The sequence below is a fragment of the Mauremys mutica genome, chromosome 5, assembly GCF_020497125.1.
Source record: "Mauremys mutica isolate MM-2020 ecotype Southern chromosome 5, ASM2049712v1, whole genome shotgun sequence".
Lineage (NCBI taxonomy): Eukaryota > Metazoa > Chordata > Testudines > Geoemydidae > Mauremys > Mauremys mutica.
Genome location: NC_059076.1, coordinates 136,132,976 through 136,157,265, shown reverse-complemented (window position 1 = coordinate 136,157,265; position 24,290 = coordinate 136,132,976). Strand labels below are relative to the sequence as shown.

Genomic DNA, 24,290 nt, shown 5'->3' with positions numbered 1-24,290 from the left:
TTACCTTGCTCCTCTTCGCAGCCCCTCCCCGCACCCGGCCGCCTTAGAGGTCAAGAAGGGGCTACAAAGCATCCTTAGATACCATCATCCTCATGGCATGGTCGTGTCTCTCCCTAGCCTCAGCTAAACTCGCAGCCAACCCAGCGGATCAGGGAGCCGCCTGTGTAAGCCTTTCTCCTGCTGCCCCTTCTCTTCAGATCCCTACTGCCCCCAGCTCCCCCAGGCCTGGCTCTTGCAGAGCAACCCGGGCTGGGTTTCAAAGCAAGGCACTTTTCTTGGCTTGTTTAAGGGTGGGGGGGAAGAGAGCCTCCCACCTCCCCCTCGGAGCGCTGGGAAGGCACCTGCAAGAGGAGGGATTTTTTCATTTTGGAAGCTCCCCCTCCCTGTGCAATGTCTTCCCCTGCTGGGGGGTCCAGGCGGAGGCTGGTAGGGCAGGGGGCGTGGGGGAGGAGTTTAAGCACCACCCCAGAAGTGCTCTGCCGGGCTGTGGCTCGCAGGCAGGGGCGGTGACATTGACACGTCTCGCCGGCCGCCGCTGGGGCTGGGGCTGGCTCTGGGGCGCGCGTCCCCGGCAGCTGCAGGCGGGTTTCTCGGCGAGGCTCCAGGGTCCCTCGCCCTGCCCGGGGCGGGAGGCTGGGACCAGCCGGGCTGCTCCGCAAGGAGCCGGGGGGACCTGGCAGGCGGCTCCAGCGAGCGTCCGGCGCCGCGGCTGGAAGATGTCCCTGGCCGGGGGGCGCAGCGGAGGTAAAGCGCTGGGGCGGGGGGGTTGCAAGCCTCACCTGGGGCTGGCACTGTAAGGGGGGAAGGAGGAGGAGGAGGTCTCCCTCCTGGACCCGGGCCCGATCGCAGGGGCTGCTCGGCTCAAGCCAAGCCCCCAGGGTTAGCCGGGGAGGGGGGGTTGACCGGCCGGGGGGGTGGTTACCCTGTGGAAAGCAGAGGGAAAGTCAGTAAGTGAGCAGCGGTGCGCGGCAGCTGATGCAAAGCGCTGTGTGTTTGCACAGAGCGCATAGGACTGTGTGTGTGTGTGTGAGACATGCGATTTAATCAATCTCCCTCTGTGTCGCACATGGGATTTAATCTACGTGTGCATGTGTGTTAGTGCATAGTACTTTTCATAGATTTGTATATATGGTTACAGGAGATATTCACACACACACACACACACACAGTGTATTGGTTGCAGTGTCTTTTAGAAACACATTCGAATGCCCTAAAGTGACCTATGGAGTAAGAGGTTGACAGTTATGCAGCCTTTGCACAGTAAATGGTAAGGTTTCTATTCGTTGTTAATTTAGCATTAACAACAAGGAGTCCGTGTGGCACCTTAGAGACTAACAAATGTATTTGGGTATAAGCTTTCGTGGGCTACAGCCCACTTTATCCGATAGAAAATACAGAAGGAAGATAGATATACAGAGTACGTGAAAAGATGGGGGTTTCCTTTAACAGTTTCACAATTTAGCCTTGTTAACTCCCCCCTTGCAGACTAGCTGGAGGTTAACCTTTTCCAAAGCAGGGGATGATTTGGGCTCCCAAGTCCCGTTGCAAGTCATTAATCAATACTAGCGAATGTTACAGATTTAAAGGCAAAGGAGAGATTTTTTTTTAAAAAATCATGTGGAATAAAATGCTGTGCTTTGTAGGTGTTGCCCGTGAGAGCTGTGGGAGAAAATTTGGGTTGCTCCTCCTTGCCATGAGCCGAAAGAATGATGCTGAGGGTCATCCCCAATCAGATGCAGGAGCAGCGTCCTCTCTTTGTGGAGAATACGGAGCACGAGTATCCCACTCCAAAGTCACTCCCAGATCCATCCATGACTGAGGGACCCTCTGCTCCAGTTGAGCCAGACCTGCTGTCCTCCAACCTAACCAACTCTACAGACTGTGGAGAGGAGATCCTGCTCTATGGGGACACTGAGAAAATCGTGATTGGGACAGTGCTCTCCATCATCACCTTACTGACCATTGCTGGCAACGCCTTGGTCATCATCTCGGTGTGCATTGTCAAGAAGCTCCGGCAGCCCTCCAACTACCTGGTGATCTCCTTGGCAGCGGCCGACCTCTCCGTCGCCTTCGCGGTCATGCCCTTCGTGATCATTACGGATCTGGTGGGAGGGGAGTGGCTGTTTGGGAAGGTGTTTTGCAATGTATTCATCGCCATGGATGTTATGTGCTGCACCGCCTCCATCATGACCTTGTGTGTCATCAGCGTGGACAGGTAAGGATGCCCTGGCACCCCTATATGTAGTCATGCCAGCAGTGGGTAGCTGAAGGGCGCTCTGCAAGCGCTGAGAATCTGTGTCAAGGTGGGTAAGTGCTGCCATCTCCATCCTACAGCTGGGGAAACTGAGGCACAGAGAGGATAAGTCACTTGCTCAAGAGGAGTCAGTGGGGAAAGGACCACGGTCTCCTGCTGCCAGCGTCCTCCCAGGAAGCTCCCTAAAAGTGGGGGAGCCACTGGCACCCCAACCATGGCCCCACCTCCTGTGCTGCCCCTTCTCCCTGAGCCTCCACCCTCGTGCTGCCCCTTCCCTGGGCCCTGCCCCCACGCCACCTCTTTCCCCCCCCAAGACCCACCCCCAATTGCTCCTCTCTGCCCCCACGCCCCAAGAGCCACCCCCAATTGCTCCTCTCTGCCCCTATGCCTGTTGCTTGCCCTTATGGCAGGTAAAAAGTGGGAGAGTATAACCCTCCCACTTTTAAAAGTGATGGGGCCCTGACCCCAGCCCCACCCGGTTCCGGCCCCCCTGCCGCCTCCTCTATCCAATGGACAAGAGTCACTTAACCTCTGTGCTCTAGTCCAACCAGGTGTGGAATAGTATGAAAAAGCAGAAAGTTAATTGAAAATCTAGATGCTGCATTTGAGTTGAATTTTTTCCTCCACAAATAAGCAACAATGTATCTTCTAAAGGCCTTTTTGAATATTAGCTGGCCACTCATGCTAATTTACCATTGCACCTGTCTAACCAGTTTTGCTCAGCATTTCTAGCACAGCAAACTGCCCTTATATTAAAAACAAAATGACTAGAAAAGCACTTTTATAAATTGAAATCTTCATTAGTCCCAGCTTCAGTGTGTAAGTGTTGGGTTTTTGTGTGTGAAAAAGCCAATTAATTAAAGGAAACGCATTAAAATACAGAAGCCCACATTGAAGAAGGAAAAAAAAATCCATCTCAGGGGTGTGAAAAAATAAGATGCAATAGTGGAATATATGAATTTTTGCTTTTCAGGGATTATCGACAAGTATGGTAGATCAAATGAAACAGAATTGCCTTTAAAACACACCCACACTCTCTTTCATTAAATAAAGTGGACAAAATGGAATTTGAAAAATGTGTTTTTTAAAGCCACCGTTGCAAGGAGCAGTAGAGATCGAGATGTGAAAGTGAAAAAGAACAGACCTCTTACTAAAATTAACAGCAATTGATTGCATCCATTAATTATGACCATCTGGGCCAAACTCCCTGGTGGCGTAGGCAGGCACGAATCCAGAGCAAGCAATGAATGTGTGGAATTTGGCCTGCCCTCTCTCATCACTGATATATGAGCAGACGCAGGATTTCAGGGAAATGTGGATTAATCTGGCCAGAAAGCGTTTAAACCCAGAAAATGCAACAGGGCCAAATCCTGAGAGGGGCTGAGTGCCTGCAACAGCCATTGAAGTCAATTAGACTTGCATCCGAAGAAGTGGGTATTCACCCACGAAAGCTCATGCTGCAAAACGTCTGTTAGGCTATGGCTACACATGCACTTCAAAGCGCTGCCGCGGCAGCGCTTTGAAGCGCTAAGTGTAGTCAAAGCGCCAGCGCTGGGAGAGAGCTCTCCCAGCGCTGTCCGTACTCCACCTCCCTGTGGGGAATAACGTACAGCGCTCCCAGCGCAGGGGCTTTGACCACACTGGCGCTTTGCAGCGCCGCAATTTGCAGCGCTGGAGAGGGTGTGTTTTCACACCCTGCTGCAGCGCTGCAAATTTGTAAGTGTAGCCATGGCCTTAGTCTATAAGGTGCCACAGGATTCTTTGCTGCTTCTATTGAAGTCAATGAGGAAGCAGTTGCTCAGGATTTGGGCAATGGCGATGATAGAGCAGATTGTGAGCTGCATCTGAGCGCTCAGCACGGCTCGGGTGTAGAGGGAGAAAGGTGCTCGTCCTATCCGCAGTGTCAAATAGAGCAACCTCGGGACTACTCTAAATTACACTGCTTGTCAGTGGCCCCGAGGGGCCATTCTGGCTATGAGGTTCTCTTATGCACCAGCAATCCCCTAGTTATTGTCCCTTTCTCCGCACTACTCTCTGGATGGGGGGGGGAGTGGGAAGTCAGTAAATGAGTTGCTGCAGCAGCTCTGCATCACCTACGCAACTGGGAACAAGCTTTACCTATGCCATGGATGACGCAAAGCTGTCGTAACGCCGGGCAGCAGCAGGCCCTGTGATCCATCCATTGAGAAACTCTTGATGCCAAAATCAGTTGGTAAAAACAACCCACCCACCCATTTCCCTCCACTCCTGCGCCTCGCCCCCCCTCCCCCCTCCAAATACATCCTCTCTTTCATCCTCTGCGAAAGTCAACAGCTGAGTCTCCTGGTAGGGACTGAAATGAATCACTCATCTAGCCTCGATTGCTCTTTCCCTCATGCGAGGTAGGGAGCTGTGTTTTAGAACAAGAGAGTAGAAGAGAAGAAATAGCAGGAGGCCGAGATACTGGGTGATGTTCTACATGATTTGACCTCGGTGCTTTCAGGCAGTTCAGCTCGGTGGCTGAGTAAAGAGCTGTGACAATCACATGCTGCAGTTGAGCTAATCTCTCTTGCCTCTCTTCCGAATGCTTAATCAGACCTACTGTACCATTAAGTTGCTGCCTGTTCGCGATTATACTCCCCACCCCGTCGCTGCTAATTTGTAAATCACTGGATTTGGGAAATACGGAGTGAAGTGGCAGGGGGCTAACGAACCAGGAAGCAATTCAAGGGGGGGAAAAACGCACCAGGGGGTTAAATTATAACTGGAATGAGCTGCTCACCAGAGAATTGTATTCCTGTGAATAAGCCTCCCGTAGACGTGTATAACAGGTGTGGGTCTCACTGCCCATGTGTCAGTGGGGTTTGTAATAAGGTCTATTTCATTATATCCATGAAACACAATTTTAATACATCTATGAACACAGTAACAGCCACCTGTGGGTGTGTGTGTCAAATGCTCCTTCTCTCCTCTGACTACCCCCGTAACTGTTTGATAGCTCCGTCAGTTTCATCCTGAGCTCCTGCCCCTCCCCTGCGTGCAGGAATCGGGTGGGAGAGGGAAGATGTGGGTTACTTTTCCAGGCTCGGCCGACGTGAGTCTCCAAATCGCAACGCTGCTTGCCGCAGAGAGTGCAGATGTTCCCAAGCTGATTGTGCGTCTCCCTGGGCTCCCCCTCGGTGGTGCGGCTTGAATGTGCTTATAGGCTCTGCTAGGATCCTTTGCCTCGGCTCCTTCTAGATGGGGGTGGGGAATACATGGTGGTGTTTCCCAAACGCCACCCGCCGGTGACACCAAAGGGAGATGTCGCTCACTGTATCTGGCTCAGAGAATTGTGGCCTGCCCCATCTGTCTCTGTGAGGGGTTAACCGGGAAGTGCGGCAATGGCACTGTTAACTATTTCATCCCTCACGTAAGAAAGGAGTGGGTGGGTCAGAGACTTGCACCGTTCTTATGTCATTGGGCTTCGGAATTAATCCCGTATGAATAGGGCAGTTCACACCTCCCCGATCTATTGCACCAGGCTCTCTGCAGACTCAGGTAGACCTTTCTGCATCACTTAGCCTTGCAAATGGGGACCAAGTGTTTCTTTTCAACCGTAACAGCTAGAGACTTCCTTTTTGTGTTAGATGACAAATAAGTTAGCAACATCAGGGAGGTGCTGGTGTACTGTATCACTGAGTACTGCTGGATCTGACTTCTCTCTTTGAGTGCCTTTAGTTTAAAATAACTCTGCCCGGTGCTCACTCACATACCATTGAAGGCTCGTACCCTAGCGGCTTGGTTTCCAGGCACTGCTCCATTAGGCTACTTTAGCTCCTGGGGAAATGGTCAACAATTCCCCTGGCAGCCTCCTTCCTCTGTAGGTTGCCTTCTCTTTACAGATTATTTCATTAGCAATGAAGAGCAGCTGCTTTTGGTGGATCACATCCTTGGGACCCATCTGACTTCTCTCCTGTGTTCTGGCTTCTCCTGGAGCTCTCTTGTTCACTAACTAGATCTATGCTGCTCTCCGTGATGGGGCACGTCTGTGAAGGTCCATGAATGGGCTATTTGGTTCAGATCCAACTCTCTACTATATACAGAAATTCTTCAGTTCCAGTCCTAAATGCTGTGTTGCTCTGCACTGTTAGTCAGCTGTCCCACTCCTCCGAAGAGGTGGCTGCATTTCACGGATACATATAAGCTAACAAAACCATGTAAAGGACTTTCAGATCCTTCAAGATGGAACGTGCTATGAAAATATAGGGTGGTATTATTGATTACTAATGCATCCTTTTTTTAAAAAAGCCTCTTGGGTGCAGCTGGTGGAAATTTCTGTCCTGAAATTCTTTTTTTATGGAATGTTTTTTTTCATCCAAACAGACTTTTCTTCAGGAAATGTCTATTTCCATTAAATTTTGGGAGTGGGTGAGGTCATCACAAAACCCAAGAACCTGCAAAACCATGCATCTGAAGAAGTGAGGGTTTTTACTCATGAAAGCTTATGCCCAAATAAATCTGTCTTGGTCTTTAAGGTGCCACCAGACTCCTTGTTGTTTTTGCAAATGTTTTGGTTGCCAAAAAAACAAAAAAGAGTTTTGGCTTTTGGGATCTTAGACAAAAACTTGGGGGGGGGGGATTTGTTTTTTTTTACAAAAACTTTTTTTTTCCCCAAAATTTTCATGGTGGGGAGAAAAAAAAACCTATTTCCCAGCCTGCTTTCCTTTCGGGGTGTCCAGCGATTCTCGCTGTGAAAAAGAAAACCCCTGAGAGAGACGACATCTGAAACAGCTGCTTCCTGGGATTCCCTCTTACTTCTCCCCCTGCGCTCACTCCTCTCAGAGTTCAGAGGATCCCTCTCTCCAGGTGGGCCAGAATTAAAGTCAAAACATCTGTAGCAAACTGAGGGGCAATCTGGCTATTTCCTAGTAATGGCTCAGAACAGCCTTGCTAATTTCAACATCTGTCTGCATCCCCCCAGAAATCGCAGCCTAATAATGTGAGCAATTAAGATAGGATGTTTTTTGTGGCTGTGATTTCCAGGACAGTACCGATGACTTTTTTAGGATATTTTGACTAAAGAGTCATGTTGTTTAGCACCCCAGCCAGCCCTGTTCTGATCAAGCCTTCTCCGTGGGAGGCAGGGTGGTCTTGTGGTGAAAGAGCTAGCCTGGGGTTCAATCCACTATCCTGTATGACCTGGGACAAGTCACTTTAATTGCTCAGTGCCTCAGTTTCCCCATCAGTAAGACAGAATTAACATCACTTCCCTACCTATCAGGAGTGCTCTGAGGAAAAAAACATTAATGTCTATGAGGTGCTCAGATCTGGTATGCTAATAGAGGCCATATAAGTACCTGCATAAAAGAAACTTTACAAATTTGTTTCTCTGTATGTTCAGTCTCCAGGCATATGACCTGGTCTTTTAAATAGCTTTAAATCCTCAGTTAAATATTAAGTGGCTGTAATATAAAGGATACTTAACCTTAACTCTGACCCAAACATTTACAAATACTTTCCACATATACACCACTAATCCATGTATATCTCAGACTAGGGAATCAGTGATGCATATGTTGAAAGAATTCCAAAGTATGTTTTGTAGGCAGACTCCAGTCTGTTCCTGAAATAGACAAGGTGAATTTTTACAAAATAAGACTCTTAATGAAGCTCTGGTTTCAACTTTAGCTCTGGAGTTTGAGACCCAGCGCCCCCACAACATGCACTATTAATAAATACAAAAGGGCTTTTACTTTAAATACTCAATGGCTTTTCCTTTGGTAGCCTGTGCTGCTTGCATCACATTGCTAAATAAGCCTTTAGAATTATATCAACTTTTATTAAAGGAAAGAAATAGATTTTTTTGGAGGGGGTAAAAAAGAGAAACAAATTACCCCTTTTATTGGCCAGCAACAATATAAGCCAAACACTTGGGAATTTGGGACACTAAGGACTGAATGTGAAATTCGCTCCTGTGCAGAGACGCAGCCAAGGCATGTGTGATGAGTGCTGTCCACCACTATGCACTCCTTTAAACAGTGCCTAGGCCTCGTTCTGACCCTCATTTCAAAGTGTTGAAACCCCCTGCAATGCATATAGACTCATGGGCATATATGTAAAGGCATCAACGACAATCTTGACTATGTCTGGATTTTCCTCCGCATATATGCATGACGTGTAGATTATAGGCTGAATGGGTAGTAACACCTCTAGACCTTGTCTACCCTTGTGGTGGCGCGTAGGCTATGTGTAGCTACACACGGCGGGGAAAGGCTCTGGCACTGGGACGCTACATGGCTAAAAATAGCAGGATAGGGGTGCTGCTTGGGCATGTGGAGAGGTGGGTAGGGAATGTGTGTTCAGGCATGTTTATACTCTGCTCACCTAAGGGGTGCCTTGCTGTCTACAGTGCTAGGGAGGGATAGCTCAGTGGTTTGAGCGTTGACCTGTTAAACCCAGGGTTGTGAGTTCAATCTTTGAGGGGGCCATTCAGGGATCTGGGGCAAAAATCTGTCTGGGGATTGGTCCTGCTTTGAGCAGGGGGTTGGACTAGATGACCTCCTGAGGTCCCTCCCAACCTTGATATTCTATTTAGACCTTTGTTAGCTGGATGTCCATAGCTTGTACTCTGTACACCATGGGAAGCATAGACCTATCTAAAGTTAAGGTTACCTGGGGCTCCAGGGATAGACAAAGGGGAAACTAAGGCACAGTGGGGAAGTGGTTTGCTCAAGGTCACCTAGCAGGCTAATGGTAGAGCTGGGACTAAACCCCAGTCTTTTGACTCCCAGTTCAGCATACTAGCTACTAGACCAGTGGTTCTCCAACTTTTTTTCCCCGCAGACCACTTGAAAATTGCTGAGGCTCTCGGCGGACCACTTCATAATCTTTCCAAATGTTGTTTGTACCATTAACCCACTATTGTAAAGCGCTTTGGATAAAAGCACTATACAGAAAAAAACCTTAATAATAATTCACTTTTTTGTTCTACAAATAAAAGCACACAACTCATATTTTCATATCAGTACTTTTACCTTTCTAATGCGACGGATGTGCCCTCTCCCTGACACCATGGCAGCCCCCGAGCTGGGGCTGGGAGGAGGGGGGGTCTCTTCCCCTGTCACAGAAGCCAGAGAGCTGAGGCCGGGAAGGAGGGCCGTCTCTTCCCGGCAGCCACAGCCCTGGAGCCAGGGCCATCCTTACCCATACGCAAAGTACGTACGCAGCTGCGTAGGGCACCAGGAAATTGGGTGCCCCAAGTTTTACTTTATTTATAGGCATTGAAGTGAGTGTGTGAGAGAGAAGGAATAAGTGATGCTGGGGGAAAACAGGACAGGCAACAAAGGCTTCTGTTTTGCCTGAAGATACTAATTATTGCACCCCATTGTTATGCAGATTGCTAGCGACCTGACTAATGCAGTCTGAACCGTAACTCGGGAAGGCAATCATCCCAGGAGAAGCCTGCTGCTTAGACAATACCTGAGGCCTCGGCACACTGGGGAGGGGTTCAAACTAAGATACGCAACTTCAGCTACATCGAAGTATCTTAGTTCGACTTACCTGGCCGTCCTCACGGTGGCGAGTCAACTGCCACGGCTCCCCCGTCAACTCCGCTTACTCCTCCTGCCGAGGTGGAGTACGGGCGTCGATTCAGGGATCGATTTATCACGTCCAGACGAGACACGATAAATCAATCCCCGATACATCAAACGCTACCCGCCGATCTGGCGGGTAGTATAGACGTATCCTGAGAGACTGGTGTAGGTGGATTCATAGACCCAAAGGCTGGAAAGGACTATTGTGATTATCTGGTCAGACCTGTATTACACAAGCCATAGATCTTACCCAAAATAATTCCTAGAGCAGAGATATTAGAAAAACACCCTATCTTGATTTAAAAATGGTCAGGGATGGATAATCCACCACAAGTGTGGTAAATTATTCCAGTGATTAATAACTCTCACTGTTAAAAATTTACACCTTATTTCTGGTCTGAACATGTCTAGCTTCAACTGCCAGCCATTGGATCATGTTATGCCGTTCTCAGATAGATTTAAGAGATCTTTATTAAATATTTGTTCCCCACATAGGTGCTTATAGACTATAATCAAGTCATTCCTTAACCTTCCCTTTGTTAAGATAAATAGATTGAGCTCCTTGAGTCTATGACCTTAAGACATGTTTTCTAAACCTTTAATCATTCTTATGGCTCTTCTCTGAACCCTCTCCAATGTATCAACATCCTTTTTGAATTGTGGACACTACAGCTGGATAGTGTATTCCAGGAGCGGTCACCAAATACAGAGGCAAAATAATCTCTCTACTCCTATTCGAGATTCCCCTGTTTATGCACCCAAGGATTTCATTCGCCTTTCTGACCACAGCGTTGCACTGGGAGCTCATGTTCAGCTGATTACCCACTATGAGCTTCCAAATCTTTTTCAAAGTCACTGTTTCCCAGGATAGAGTCCCTTGTTATGTGAGTGTGGCCTATATTTTTGTTCCTAGATGTATACGTTTACATTTAGCCACATTAAAACACTTATTGAGCGCTTTGCATTAGTGATCTGTCCTCTTCATTATTTACCAAACCCCAATTTTTGTGCCATTTGGAAACTTTATCAGTGATTTATTTAGTTTTCTTACAGGTCACTTATCAAAATGTTAAATAGTATAGGGGCAAGAACCGATCCCTGTGGGACCCTACTAGAAACATACCTACTTGATGGTTTCCCATTTAAAATTACATTTTGCGATCTATCAGTTAGCTAGTTTTTAATCCATTTAATATGTGCCATATTACTTTTATATTTTTCTAGTTTTTTAATCAAAATGTCATGTGGTATCAAGTCAAATGCTTTAAATACATAACATTAACACGATTACCTTTATCAACCCAATTTGTAATCTCATCAGAAAAAGATATCATTAGTTTGACAGAAGCTATTGTCCATAAACTCATGTTTATTGGCCTCAATTAAATTACTCTCCTTTAATTCTTTATTACTCAAGTCCCATAACAGCTGCTCCACTATCTTGCCTGGGATCAATGTCAGACTGACAGGCCTTTAATTACCTGAGTCACCCCATTTACCCTTTTAAAATATTGGCACAACATTAGCTATCTTTCTTCAAGTCTTCTGCAACTTTCTCACTGTTCCAAGACTTAATGAAAATCAATATTAATGAGCCAGCAAGCTCCTCGGCCAGCTCTTTTAGAACTCTTGGATGTAAGTTATCCAGTCCTGCTGGTTTGAAAATGTCTAGCTTTAGTAGCTTCTATTTAACATCTTCCTGAGATACTAGTGAAAAGAAAAGAGTGTTATCGTCATCATATGATGACACTACATCATCTTTCTTCCCCTTCCTCTCCCTAAAGTTGGCTCTGTTCCTTCTCTCCAGTGAAGGGTCACAGGGGAAAGTCTTTGAATATGGCTCACCCACTCTCCAGCCAAGACGGCTCTTTGTCATTGCATTATGTCATGCAGAGGCTGAGGGAGTTATAGTCTGTGGTGCCATCAGCAGCCTAATAGCACTCAGCTCTGTATCTCTCTTGAGTCAGAGACAAAGAGAGCTGCTTTCCCAGATCCTCGCCAGGGCTGTGTCTACACTTGAACCATGGCAGTACTGCAGCTGCACTGCTGTAGCGAATCCATATAGCCACTCACTATCATGAGGTGTTCTCCCATCGCTGTAGTTAGTCCACCTCTGTGAGAGGCAGTAACTGTCTACACTGAGGGTTAACTGCATCGCTCCGGGGTGTGGATTTTTCACACCCCTGAGTGATGTAGCTGGGTCAACTTAACTTTTTAGAGCAGACCTGGCCTGGGAGAGGGGAATGAAGGAGAGCAAATGGGCTGAATCTCAGCACAGACCAGGTGGAGGTGATGCCAGTGGTTACAATGCTGCTTCTGTTGACATTGGGTTGTGCTCACCGGTTCTCAGTGAGTCTCTTGCTAGAGCTCCCAGATTCTCAGGTAGCAGTGGTGGCATCTGCAATTTGCTAGGTGGTTGTGACGATTGCTGGCTGAAAAAATAATTCCATTATCAAGAAAAAATTCCAAAGAAATTAACACTTTCATTTTGGGTTGAAACATTTTCTTTGTGGACTTTTGGGTTTATTTAAAAGGTTTTCTCGGGTGTGGGAGAGGAGGGGTTGTTTTCCCCCCATGTTCTATCACTCCCCCCTCCCCTTTTTATTTCTGTGCTGCACTGGAAAAGGAAGAAATGTGAAACCCCACAAACTTTATGAACAACAAATTTATTTAAAATGTTGCAGTCAAACTCCCCTAAAATTTCACCTAATGTGAAAATTCTTTACAGACATTTTCCTTCTGGTGGGGAAAAAACATTGTTCATCAAAAGATCTTTTCAGTGAATTTTTTTTCTCCTGCCCTAGTGATGCCTTTTCCCCTTGGGCGGAGAGTTTGCCAAGATTGACAAAAGGAGCGCCATCTATTTAGTGTATCAAAGAGAAGGTTAAGAGGTGACCTCATCTCGAGCTATGAATATGTACTTGGCGAAGAGACGTCTGACAGCAGATAGCTCTTTAATCTAACAGAAAAAGGCATAATAAGAGCCAGTGGCTGGAAGCTGAAGTTAGACAAATACAGACTAGAAATAAGATTCACATTTTTAACAGTGATGGGTAATTATCTGTTGGAACAACGTACCTGGGATGTGGTGGGTTCTCCATCACGTGACGTCTTGAAGTCGAAACTGGATGTCTTTCTAAAAAATCTGCTATAGCTCCAACAGAAGTTATGGGCTTGATGCAGAAATTATTGGGTGAGGCCAGTGGCCTGTGTTATGCAAGAGGGTCAGCCTAGATCGTAATTATGGTCCCTTCAGCCCTTTAAACATATGAATTCATCAATTACCCAGGCCGTTGGAAGCTCCCAGTTGGAACGTCTAGCATATGACTCATGTGGGGATACCAGATGGAAGCTCCTTATCGCATAGAACAGAGTTACCTGATTAGTCAGCAAGCATTGGCTTGCTTGATGCATATAGCACCAGTCCTCTGTAGGGACTGCTTCAATTGTGTTTCTGGGCACAATTTAAGATGTTGACACAGATCCATAGAATCCCTACAAGTTTTGGTTCCTTAGAGAATGCAGGCTAAGTTGAGAGGTGAGTGGTTAGGTGGTAGATGTTTCACATAGGTATGTGGGGGCAGGGGCTAAAAGGTGGTGTAAAATAAGGGGCTTGTTTACACTACCGGCCAGATCGACGGGCAGCGATCGATCCAGCAGGGGTTGACTTATCGTATCTAGTATAGACGTGATAAATCAACCACTGATCGCTCTAGCGTCAACCTAAAGGGTGGTGTAAATTAAAGGGCTTGTCTACGCTACTGGCCGGATCAACGGGCAGCGATCGATCCAGCAGGGGTCGACTTATCGTATCTAGTATAGACGTGATAAATCAACCACCGATCGCTCTAGCGTCGACTGCGGTACTCCACCCCCATGAGAAGCACAAGGGGAATTGACGGGAGAGCGTCTCCCGTCGACACACCACAGTGAAGACAACGTGGTAAGTAGATCTAAGTATGTCGACTTCAGCTACGTTATTCACATAGTTGAAGTTGCATAACTTAGGTCGATCCACACCCCCCACCACCACCATAGTGTAGACCAGCCCAAAGGCTATTTAATCCTGCACTTTCTTCCACCATCCTATTAATAGCATTTTCTGCCCCACTTCTTTCTTTCAATCCCTTGGCATATAAATCTCACCGGTACTCACCAGACTCTCTTACATTCATTTGCCAGATGTGGGCCTGCCCCTCTGTGACGGGTTGGATCACAGAAACCCCCTTGGGAACTGCCAACTGATGAGCCTAGATTTCCTCTGAGCCCGTTTTCCCTGCCAGCTTGGGACTTCAGTACCTTGAACCTGCTGCAAACACAGATCCAAGTCTGAACCACGTCCCGCACAAGCTGCAGGTTTAACTGAAAACGGCTTAAGAAATGCTCCTGTCTCCAGCACTGAGATACCCAGCTCCCAATGGGATCCAAACCCCAAAGAAATCCGTTTTACCCCGTATAAAGCGTATACAGGGTAAACTCATAAATTGTTCACCCTCTATAACACTGATAGAGAGAGATGCACAGCTGTTCCCCCCCCTCCTCCAAGGTATTAATACGTACTCTGGGTTAATTAATAAGTAAAAAGTGATTTTGTTAAATACAAAAGGTAGGATTTATGTAGTCCCAAGTAATAACAGACGGAATAAAGTGAATTACCAAGCAAAATAAAACAAAACACACAAGTCTAAGCCTAATACAATAAAAAACTAAATGCACGTAAATCTCACCCTCAGAGATGTTCCAATAAGCTTCTTAGACAGACTAGCCTCCTCCTAGTCTGGGTCCAGCAATCACTCAGATCCAGTTTCTTTCAGGCATCCTTTGGAGGTGAAGAGGCTATCTCTTGAGCCAGCTGAAGACAAAATGGAGGGGTTCCCAGGGGCTTAAATAGACTTTTTCTTGTGGGTGGAAACCCTTTTTCCTCTCCTATGCAAAATCCAGCTCCAAGATGGAGTTTTGGAGTGACATGGGCAAGTCACATTTCCATGCATGACTCAGTTCCTTACAGGCCAACGCCACATTCCCAGGAAAGCTCAGATGTGGATTGGCATCTCTCAAAGTCCATTGTTAGCTTAAGTGTTTCTCGATTGGGCACTTACTGAGAATAGTCTTTTCTCAAGGAGCTGACCATCTGCTTCACTGAGGCCACTTAAAATCAAACAAGTATATAGCCAATATTCATAACTTTAAATACAAAAATGATGCATGCATACAAATAGGATGAATATATCCAATAGATCATAACCTTTGCAGAGATATGTTACATGGCATATCTAGCATAAAACATATTCCAGTTATGTCATATTTACACTCATAAGCATATTTCTATAAAGCATTATGGGGTGCAACATCACCCCCCTCCTCCCCTGCACTGTGTTGAGAGTTGAGGCCAGCTGGGGCACTTTTGCCAGTCGTCTGTAGATTTGAACTTTGGGGGCCTGAAGGGATCTTAGCCCTGGAGATCTCTTCCACTGTGGGTTAGGCAAGCCTGAGGGCTGAATTCTGCTCTCCATGACACATGGGTGCAATGCCGTAGGGTATGTCTACACTATGAAATTAGGTTGAATTTATAGAAGTCGATTTTTTAGAAATCGATTTTATACAGTCGATTGTGTGTGTCCCCACTTAATACTATTAAGATCATTAACTCGGTGGAGTGCGTCCACCTACCGAGGTTAGCGTCAACTTCCGGAGCGCTGCACTGTGGGTAGCTATCCCACAGTTCCCGCAGTCTCCGCCACCCATTAGAATTCTGGGTTGAGATCCCAATGCCTGATGGGTCAAAAACATTGTCGCGGATGGTACATGTCATCAGGCCTCCCCTCCCTCTGTTCCTCCGTGAAAGCAACGGCAAACGATCATTTCTCACCTTCTTTCCTGGGTTACCCATGTAGACTCCATACCATGGCAAGCATGGTGCCCGCTCAGCTCACCGTCACCGTATGTTTCCTGAGTGCTGGCAGACGTGGTACTGCATTGCTTCACAGCAGCAGCTCATTGCCTTTTGGCAGCAGACAGTGCATTATGACAGGTAGCCATCATTGTCATCTCCTGGGTGCTTTTTTAGCCAACCTCGGTGAGGTCGGTCAGGGGCGCCTGGGCAGACATGGGTGCTCCTGGCAGACCTCATGAGGTCTGTCAGGGGGGCCTGGACATAAATGGGAGTGACTCCAGGTCATTCTCTTTTTAAGTTTCGTCTCCTGGAGATTCAGCCCTGCCTGCAGTCGTACTGCACCGTCCTCTGGCGAGCAGCCAGGAGACGATGATGGCTAGCAGTCGTACTGCACGGTCTGCTGCCAGCCTAAGATGTATAAGAGAGATGGAGTGGATAAAAACAAGAAAGAGACCAGATTTGTTTTGTATTCATTTGCTCCCCTCTCCCTCCCTCCGTGAAATCAACAGCCGACAATCGTTTTGGTGAGGTCTGTCAGGGGCACCTTGAAAAGTTTAATGGAGATTCAGTCCTGCCTGGAATAGTTGGGGGAGGGATAGCTCAATAGTTTGAGCATTGGCCTATTAAACCCAGGGGTTTGAGTTCAATCCTTAAGGGGGCCATTCTTTGTGACAGTTGTGTGTGTTTCTCCTTGATGCAAACCCACCCCCTTCGTTGATTTAATTCCTTGTAAGCCATGTAGTCAGTCAACCCTCCCTTGGCACTGTGGCAGGTACCTATTATAGTCTCTGTCCTTCATGCCCTTGGAGATTTTTTCAAATGTTTGGGCATTTCATTTTTGGAACGGAGTTCTGATAGCACAGATTCCTCTCCCCATACAGTGATCAGATCCCGTACCTCCCGTTCGGTCCATGCTGGAGCTCTTTTGCGATTCTGGGACTCTATCATGGTCACCTCTGCTGATGAGATCTACACTCACCTGCAGATTGCCATGCTGGCCAAACAGGAAATGAGATTCAAAAGTTCATGGGCCTTTTCCTTTCTACCTGGCCAGTGCATCTGAATTGAGAGCGCTGTCCAGAGCAGTCACAATGGAGCACTCTGGGATAGCTCCCAGAGGCCAATACCATTGAATTGCGACCACACTACCTCAAATTCAACCCGGCAAGGTCGATATCAGTGCTAATCCCCTTGTTGGGGGTGGAGTACAGAAATCAATTTTAAGAGCCCTTTAAGTTGAAAAAAACAGCTTTGTCATGTGGACGGGTGCAGTGTTAAATCGATGTAACGCTGCTAAATTTGACCGAAACTTGTAGTGTAGACCAGGGCATTGACTTCATTTGGCATTATTCCTGATTTACATTGCTGTAATGAAAGAGCAGAATTTGGCCCTGAGTCTGATGACTTTCTAGTCATTTTTGACTTGGGTTTTTGCCTGCTGGGGTGATTAGATGGTCTGAATTGTTGTGATTAGAGCTGGTTGAAAATTTTCCACGAAAGAATATTCAGTGGAAAATTGGGTTTTTGATTAAATGAAATTTTTTACAAAGTCTTGATTTCCAGCTGAGTCAGAAATTGAACTACAGTTTCCATGATGCACCTTGTCAATGGGATTCCTATGTACATCATGGTGAATACTCTGGTGAATGATGGGAAGTGTAGTCCAACTAGGGAGCCTGGCCTATAGAGGAGAAGTGAGTGCACAAGGCACCCAGACTACAACACCCATGAGGCATTGCACTGGCATTTCTGAACTGACATTTTGGGATTTGGGCTGAAATATTTTGATTCTTTTTTTCCCCCACAAAGCTGGAATTTTGCATGGAAAATCTCAACAAACATAAAAGAATTTTCCTTTTGGGGCAAAATATACCATGGGGAGCAAAAAAACATTTTCCAACCAATTCTCGTTATGACTGAGGTGACACTTACAATAGCATTTCTGTAAACGTTTGACAACCTTCACCTTCCTGTGAACCAAAAAGCAAACCTGACCAGCTTTGAAACTGTTTTGCAGGTACTTGGGGATCACACGGCCGCTGACATACCCCGTGAGACAAAACGGGAAACTAATGGCCAAGATGGTGTTCATAGTTTGGCTTCTTTCTGCCTCCATAACTCTTCCTCCGCTCTTTGGCTGGGCCAAGAACGTCAACGTTGAAAGGGTCTGTCTCATCAGCCAGGACTTCGGATACACCGTCTACTCCACTGGGGTCGCCTTTTACATCCCCATGACAGTCATGCTCATCATGTACAGCCGGATCTACAAAGCCGCCAAGGTCAGTGCAGAGAAACACCGGTTTATGAACTTCCCCAGACACCAGGAGCAGGAGGGGGTGCACTGCCTGGACGTCAGCGTCCGAGGCCATCACAGCTCCAAACGCAGCAAGGCAGTGGAGGAGTGTGCCACCTTGTCCAAACTGCTCAGGCAAGATCGAAAGAACATTTCCATCTTCAAAAGGGAGCAGAAAGCAGCCAGGACCCTCGGCATTATTGTGGGGGCCTTTACCTTTTGCTGGTTTCCCTTCTTCCTGATGTCCACAGCCCGGCCTTTCATTTGTGGCATCCAATGCAGCTGCATGCCTCTGCGGCTAGAGCGGACTCTGCTGTGGCTGGGTTACACCAACTCCCTTATCAACCCCTTGATCTATGCTTTCTTCAACCGTGATCTAAGGACTACTTTTTGGAACCTTCTGCGGTGCAGGTACAGGAACATCAACAGGAGGTTGTCGGCAGCCAGCATGCATGAGGCCTTGAAAGTCACTGAAAGACATGAGGGCATCTTGTAAATCTCCAAGAAGGTCACGTTCCTTAGCCTAATGCAAGTGCTGCGTGCCTAATTAAAGAACTCCTGCCCATCCATCTAGCCTACTGCAGGGTTCCTTTTTCAGTTGCCTGTCAGGCATGGCAAATATGTGCATTTTTGTTCCTCTGCCAGAGCTAACCATCGCAAAAATTGCACAAGCGCTTGTCGCCCAAGAGGGCCACACCTACAGGAGAAGAGATCATAGCCCTTCCTTTTTCATCTTTGATAGGGAGAGGCAGCTCATGGAGACAGCAGTTCACGCCAGTGTGTGGTCCATGAGAAGGCAAGTCAGGATCTCCTGGGTTCTCTTCCAAGCTCTGCCACTGACTAACTGTGTGACCTTGGGCCAGTCATTTATGGCTCCGTGCCTCCATTTCCCAATCTGTAAAAACAAGAATACTACTGACCTTCATAAAAGGCTTTGAGCTCTGCGGAGGGGGAAAGCACTATGTGCTATTCTTGGATTATCTCATAAGCTGCATTTCCATAGCAAACAAGAGAGCAGCTACGGACTGTGTTATAGATGTCAGTGGAACGCATTGTAAGCCCTACACTTTGCATCCCTGCTTATAAACTGTTGCAACTGACTTGGTTCCATTGTACACTCTCAAGCCAGTTCTCAGTTTGCATGGCGGGGAATGATACCAATGACCCTCTTTCCGCAAGCCCTTGTGTTACAGTACCTGAAACTGGCATGCTTAAAAATAACAATGCAAAACCTTGTTTAACAGCCTATTTATATCAGAGAAGTGAGGAGCAAGTAAAGACTGCTGTATTTACTGGGATATATTATATCGTCCATTCACAGCCAACTGGTGTGTTTTCCTAATTTTGTGGCTAATTGATTAATCAAGGCAGTACATAAAAGCACGCTTTGGTCAACAAGAGACAAAAATGTATTATTTCACGGACTGCTATTCAGTGCTGCACTATAATGTACAGCAAATGTGAAAAATATCATACTGAACAATGTGTCATTCTTTTAAAAAGTTTCTTTAGTCCAATCTAGATTTTTTTTTTTTTTAACGTATTAAGACTTTTGGTGCATTTTTTTTCCCACCCTTTGACGTGGTTCTGTTTGGTCCTGATCCCAAACCTACTGAAGCCAATAGAAAGAACATCCACTGATTTCCGTGGGCTTTGGATCAGGTCTCCTTGTGAATTTAAAATTATTCCTGTCAAGGCTGAAGAAGAGATTGTACTAACACATGGGGGATCATGGGCTCTTCTTTCACAGGGATTTCCTGTAAGTGCTATGAAAAGGCAAGGCTGGAGTATGAAATAAAGGAGCTCCTATTACTTTGAGAGAGAGAAAATAATCTCAAAAATCCCCGTAAATCAAGATGAATTTCCTTTAGGCTCTTTGCCATCCTAGCCGTTAAGTCAATGGAAGTATAGTCAATGAACCTGATGGATCATTGTAGCACATGATCTGTAGAACACGACGGGCATTCACAACTGGGCTTAGAAGGATCTTTCAAAAAGTACCCACAAAATACAATGAATGATATCCTGGCCTGATTGAAATCAGTGGGAGTTTTTCACTGACCCGGGAGGGCAGAGTGTGTGTGTGTGTGTGTGTGTGTGAGAGAGAGAGAGAGAGAGAGAAGTCCGCCCCCACCCCAATACCAGCTCAAATTACCAGCCCCACACATTCCGTGTCCAGCCTCCAGCATTGGCTGATAATTATTTAGATGCTGAGGGCTCCCAAAGTGGGCTAGGAAGCAGGCCCAGTCCCTGCCCCAAGAGCAAACAGTCCACAATGACAAAGGTGTATGAAGGGCAGAGGAGACACAATATATAAATGAAGCCATGTGGATATTGATGGGCAGGTGGCTAATTAGTTACACGTATGCGTTTCTTTTAACATCAAATGCACTGTGCTCCCTGCTCATCAACCACTCTCCACAATTTGGCCCGCTTATCTTTTTGGACCCCTGCCCCCCATGCATCCTTACATGTCTTACCCCTTCCCTCCAGCAGTTCACTCTCAAGATACGTACCTGAAATAGCTACATGGATGACTTACTGATCTAAGATGTGCAAGTGCCCCTGTGATGGGCACCAAAGGCAGGCCAAGATCCAGCTCTTCTGTAGCTGTTCTGGAGTTTTAAAAAGACAAGGGATCCTCTTTCATTCTAGAGCCACAGGGTACATCATCTTGACCAGTGGTTCTCAAACTTTGTACTGGTGACCCCTTTCACATAGCAAACCTCTGAGTGCCACCCCCAATTAAAAACCCTTTTTTATACATCTCTACCTCAATATAACCACCACTCCCCTCCCCGGAGCACTGCTTTACCGTGTTATATCCGAATTTGTGTTATATCAGGGTAGAGGTGTATATTTAACATGATTATAAATGCTGGAGGCAAAGCAGGGTTTGGGGTGGAGGCTGACAGCTCGCGACCCCCATGTAATAACCTCATGACCGCCTGAGAGGTCCTGACGCCCAGTTTGAAAACGCCCTGATCTTGACGGTTAAGCAGATGTGCTGGTTGGGTTGTGTGTTGAGTCCAGTGGCGTTTCATGGTACAGTAGGGTGGATAGTATAATATGTGGGTGTGGCCAGGCCCTCAGCCCAACTGTGTGCTTGGCTTAGACTATATGGCTGGGTAAAAACACAGCCTCACTCCGAGGTTTTACAATCTCATCCGGACAAGGACAGTTCAATCCACACACACCCAATGCTATAATTTGGCAGCAAACTCCAAATAGAAAAATAAATGTGATGTAACTGACTGTTGTTTTCTGTTCTGCTTCTTTCCGCCTGAATCTTTTGCACACGTTGTATTTTCCTCACCTTACAAATTGTCTCTGAAAACATCTTGCTTTTGCCACATGGTTCTTCCAGAGAGAGACAGGGCAAGAGTTCATTAGGCTGGGGATTCTACATGGTCTCCACACTGACAGGAGTGGGAGGTACTCCCTTCATAGCTCTTCCCAGCACTTCCGGTTTCACGCCTTTGATTGTAGGACACGAGGGATTTTAGAGAGGCAGAGTGGGCTGTGACTGCCCAGGCGGGAATTGGTCGCAATATTCATGATGCCAACACACCAAGTCTGGGAGAAAATAAAAAGTCATGGAATTTTCAGTGACCATAAATATTCAGGTTCCTGGTTTTATGTCTTACCCCAGAGATGACTCCACCAGCCAGTGAAGTGATGCAACAATTTTAACACAGATCCGGTATTATTAGTTATTTTTATTATGATAGCACTAAGCAGTCCTAGTCATGGATCAGGCCCGTATTGGGCTAGGTGTGGTAAAAACTCAGAACAGATGGTCCCTGCCCCATCGAGCTCCTGAGAACAAGGAAATCACTGGTCAGCATGATAGTCAGCGGTCTCAGCACACCAGCAGCTTAACTCTCGTCATTACAAATATTGCCTTGGTCATGAGCCACTCCCTGATTCATTCACCCCTCAAAATCCATCCGTTCCAGACACTCCCCAGTCCATAAATCCTTGTCCCATGTAACCCTGTCTCAAGCCATTTCCCCTTCTCCAGCACCTCGTGGGAGATCCTCTAGGGGTCAGCACAACCTGGCAGCAGTGCCCTCTGGTTATGGGGTGGTGGGTCAGGTGTGACTCTCATCTCCTGTGGTGATGAGCTGAATGGGAATTCCCTTCTGCTCTAGAAGTCGGTTAGGGTGACCAGATGTCCCGATTTTATAGGAACAGTCCTGATATTTGGGGCTTTGTCTTATATAGGCTCCTATTACCCCCTTCCACCCCCATGCCGACTTTTCACACTTGCTGTCTGGTCTCCCTATGTTGGAGGAGTGGCACTAGGGTGGCGGGTGGGAGAAGATGGGGTGCACCCCTAGTGGCTCTGGGGTACGTGACAGTCAGATACAATCACAAATGCATGGAACGGTCTGTACATGTCTGTCTCTCACACACACATTCTGCTGCCTTGGTTAGGTGCCTATATTCAGGAAGTGATTAATTAGTAAAATAGCAGAGTCCTCACCCAAGGGCAAGATCCTAGTAACTCTTCGCCACAGGCTGCTTAGCTGTTGGCTTTCAGATTTACTTAGCGCTCCTCTGCTCACAGCTGGAGTCAGTGCTGCAAACACAAACAGAGCTGGTAATTATAGTCTTTATGCAGGCGTCTCCAGTAGGCATTGCTTATAGGCAGGAAAATGAAGAGATCAGTTAACAAGAACCTATTTGAGATGAGGCCTTGATGCTAATCTGAAAGAAACCAGCAGGAGGCCACACCGGAGGGGTCCAATGTCTTCTGATCTCCTATCCAGGCGTTCTTTGGATTACAGCAAGTGATTCTGCAGAGCTGGCCCAGGTTTTTTATTTGATCTCTGTTACCTGCAGCTGTAACTCCCTTGTTAGCATGTTCTATATGTGCCCACTGCACCGAGGAGATGAGTCTGTTACAGACTCTGCTACAGAGCTAGGATCTTTCAATGGCGCTGTAGAGTCTTGTGTCTCTAGCTGGAGGAATTCCCAGTTTGATCCCTGGTGTCAACCAGCTTTGTATTACTGTAGCAGGTAGGCACCCCAGTCAGAGACCAGGACCCCAATGTGCTAAACACCCATTTCCACTAGAGCGGGGCAAATACTGGAGTCTTTTTGGGTCACTGGCAATTCCAAAATATCAAGGGGTGGCGGGAAATCATTTGGGTTGAATCAAAACCAACCTGTTTTGCAATTTTCAGCAAAGCAAAAAAGTTGGGAAAAAAATGTTTCAACACAAAGCAAAAATGCTTCATTTTGCTTTTTCAGCATTTTTTACATTTTTGAACCACATGGAAGGAAATTTCAAAACAGTCATTTTGCCTCGAAAAGGCTGAATTTTGGGGGGATTTTTTTCCCAAGAAAGAATTCAGTAAAATATTTCAGTGTCCAGATCTGCAGTCCCCCCGCCCCCTCAAAATGTCTCCAAACATTAGCTGCCATGTTTTCTTGCAGATGTTAATATAGCACTCATGCTTCCTGACCAAAGTGCCCTAGACAAGTGGGACTAGCATGACCATGTGCAAAATGGGTTGTATTTTACCCATGGGTTGTGTTCAGGGCCTGTCCCAGTTACTTCTGCCTTTAAAGCAGTCTTGCCCTGGTTCTGCTAAGCCCCTGAAGCCCCCATGAGGACCCCTTGTTGAACTCCCCTCAGTCAGCACCAAGCCGCCAGCCAGTCCTCCTCAAGTCACAAGGTGGAAGGGGAAGGAGCAGGAGGCATAGAATCATACAGTTATAGAATATCAGGGTTGGAAAGGACCTCAGGAGGTCATCTAGTCCAACCCCCTGCTCAAAGCAGGACCAATTCCCAACTAATGTGCATTTCTTCTCTTGCAAATCTTTTTGTAAACCCTTTGTTTCCTCACCATTATCACCATCCCTCTGGCAGCTGTCCTGGTCATTCCCTTTGAATACCAACTCACTCTAAGCAGGACAATCACTCTGTGGGTTTTTTGGTAAACGTTTGCCTTTTCCAGAGCAGCTGCACTTCAGTGAATCATTAGCATCTTCACTGCCACGTGATTTGCAATAAGGGGTTTTTTCACTCCAAATTTCTCTTAGGCCACAAGCCAGCTGCTCATCTTTGGACCTTCTTATCAAAAACGGCCTCGCTGCTTAGCTAACATAGTGCTGATCTTTCACAGTATTTTATCAGATGCTGTCCTTCACTTCCAGCACGGTACAGAGAAGCCCAGCTGGTTTTGGCTAACACAAGGTTATGCAGTCATTTGGGCCATTTTTCTTTCAACAGTGTTACTTGAAACTGAACTTAAGGGCTACTGCTTTTGACAGTCACTCCAA

At 46.7% G+C, this 24,290-nt stretch overlaps 1 protein-coding gene across 1 annotated transcript; it reads left to right on the top strand.

Annotated features, from left to right (window-relative positions):
• The first annotated feature begins 633 nt into the window (after nucleotides 1–633).
• On the top strand, nucleotides 634–20,106 carry LOC123371577 (5-hydroxytryptamine receptor 7-like). Its single transcript, XM_045019331.1, has 3 exons — nucleotides 634–744; nucleotides 1,644–2,215; nucleotides 17,721–20,106. The coding sequence occupies exons 2-3, from the start codon at nucleotides 1,707–1,709 to the stop codon at nucleotides 18,490–18,492; spliced, it is 1,281 nt and encodes a 426-aa protein (XP_044875266.1). The 5' UTR covers nucleotides 634–744; nucleotides 1,644–1,706; the 3' UTR covers nucleotides 18,493–20,106.
• Nucleotides 20,107–24,290: the final 4,184 nt, after the last annotated feature.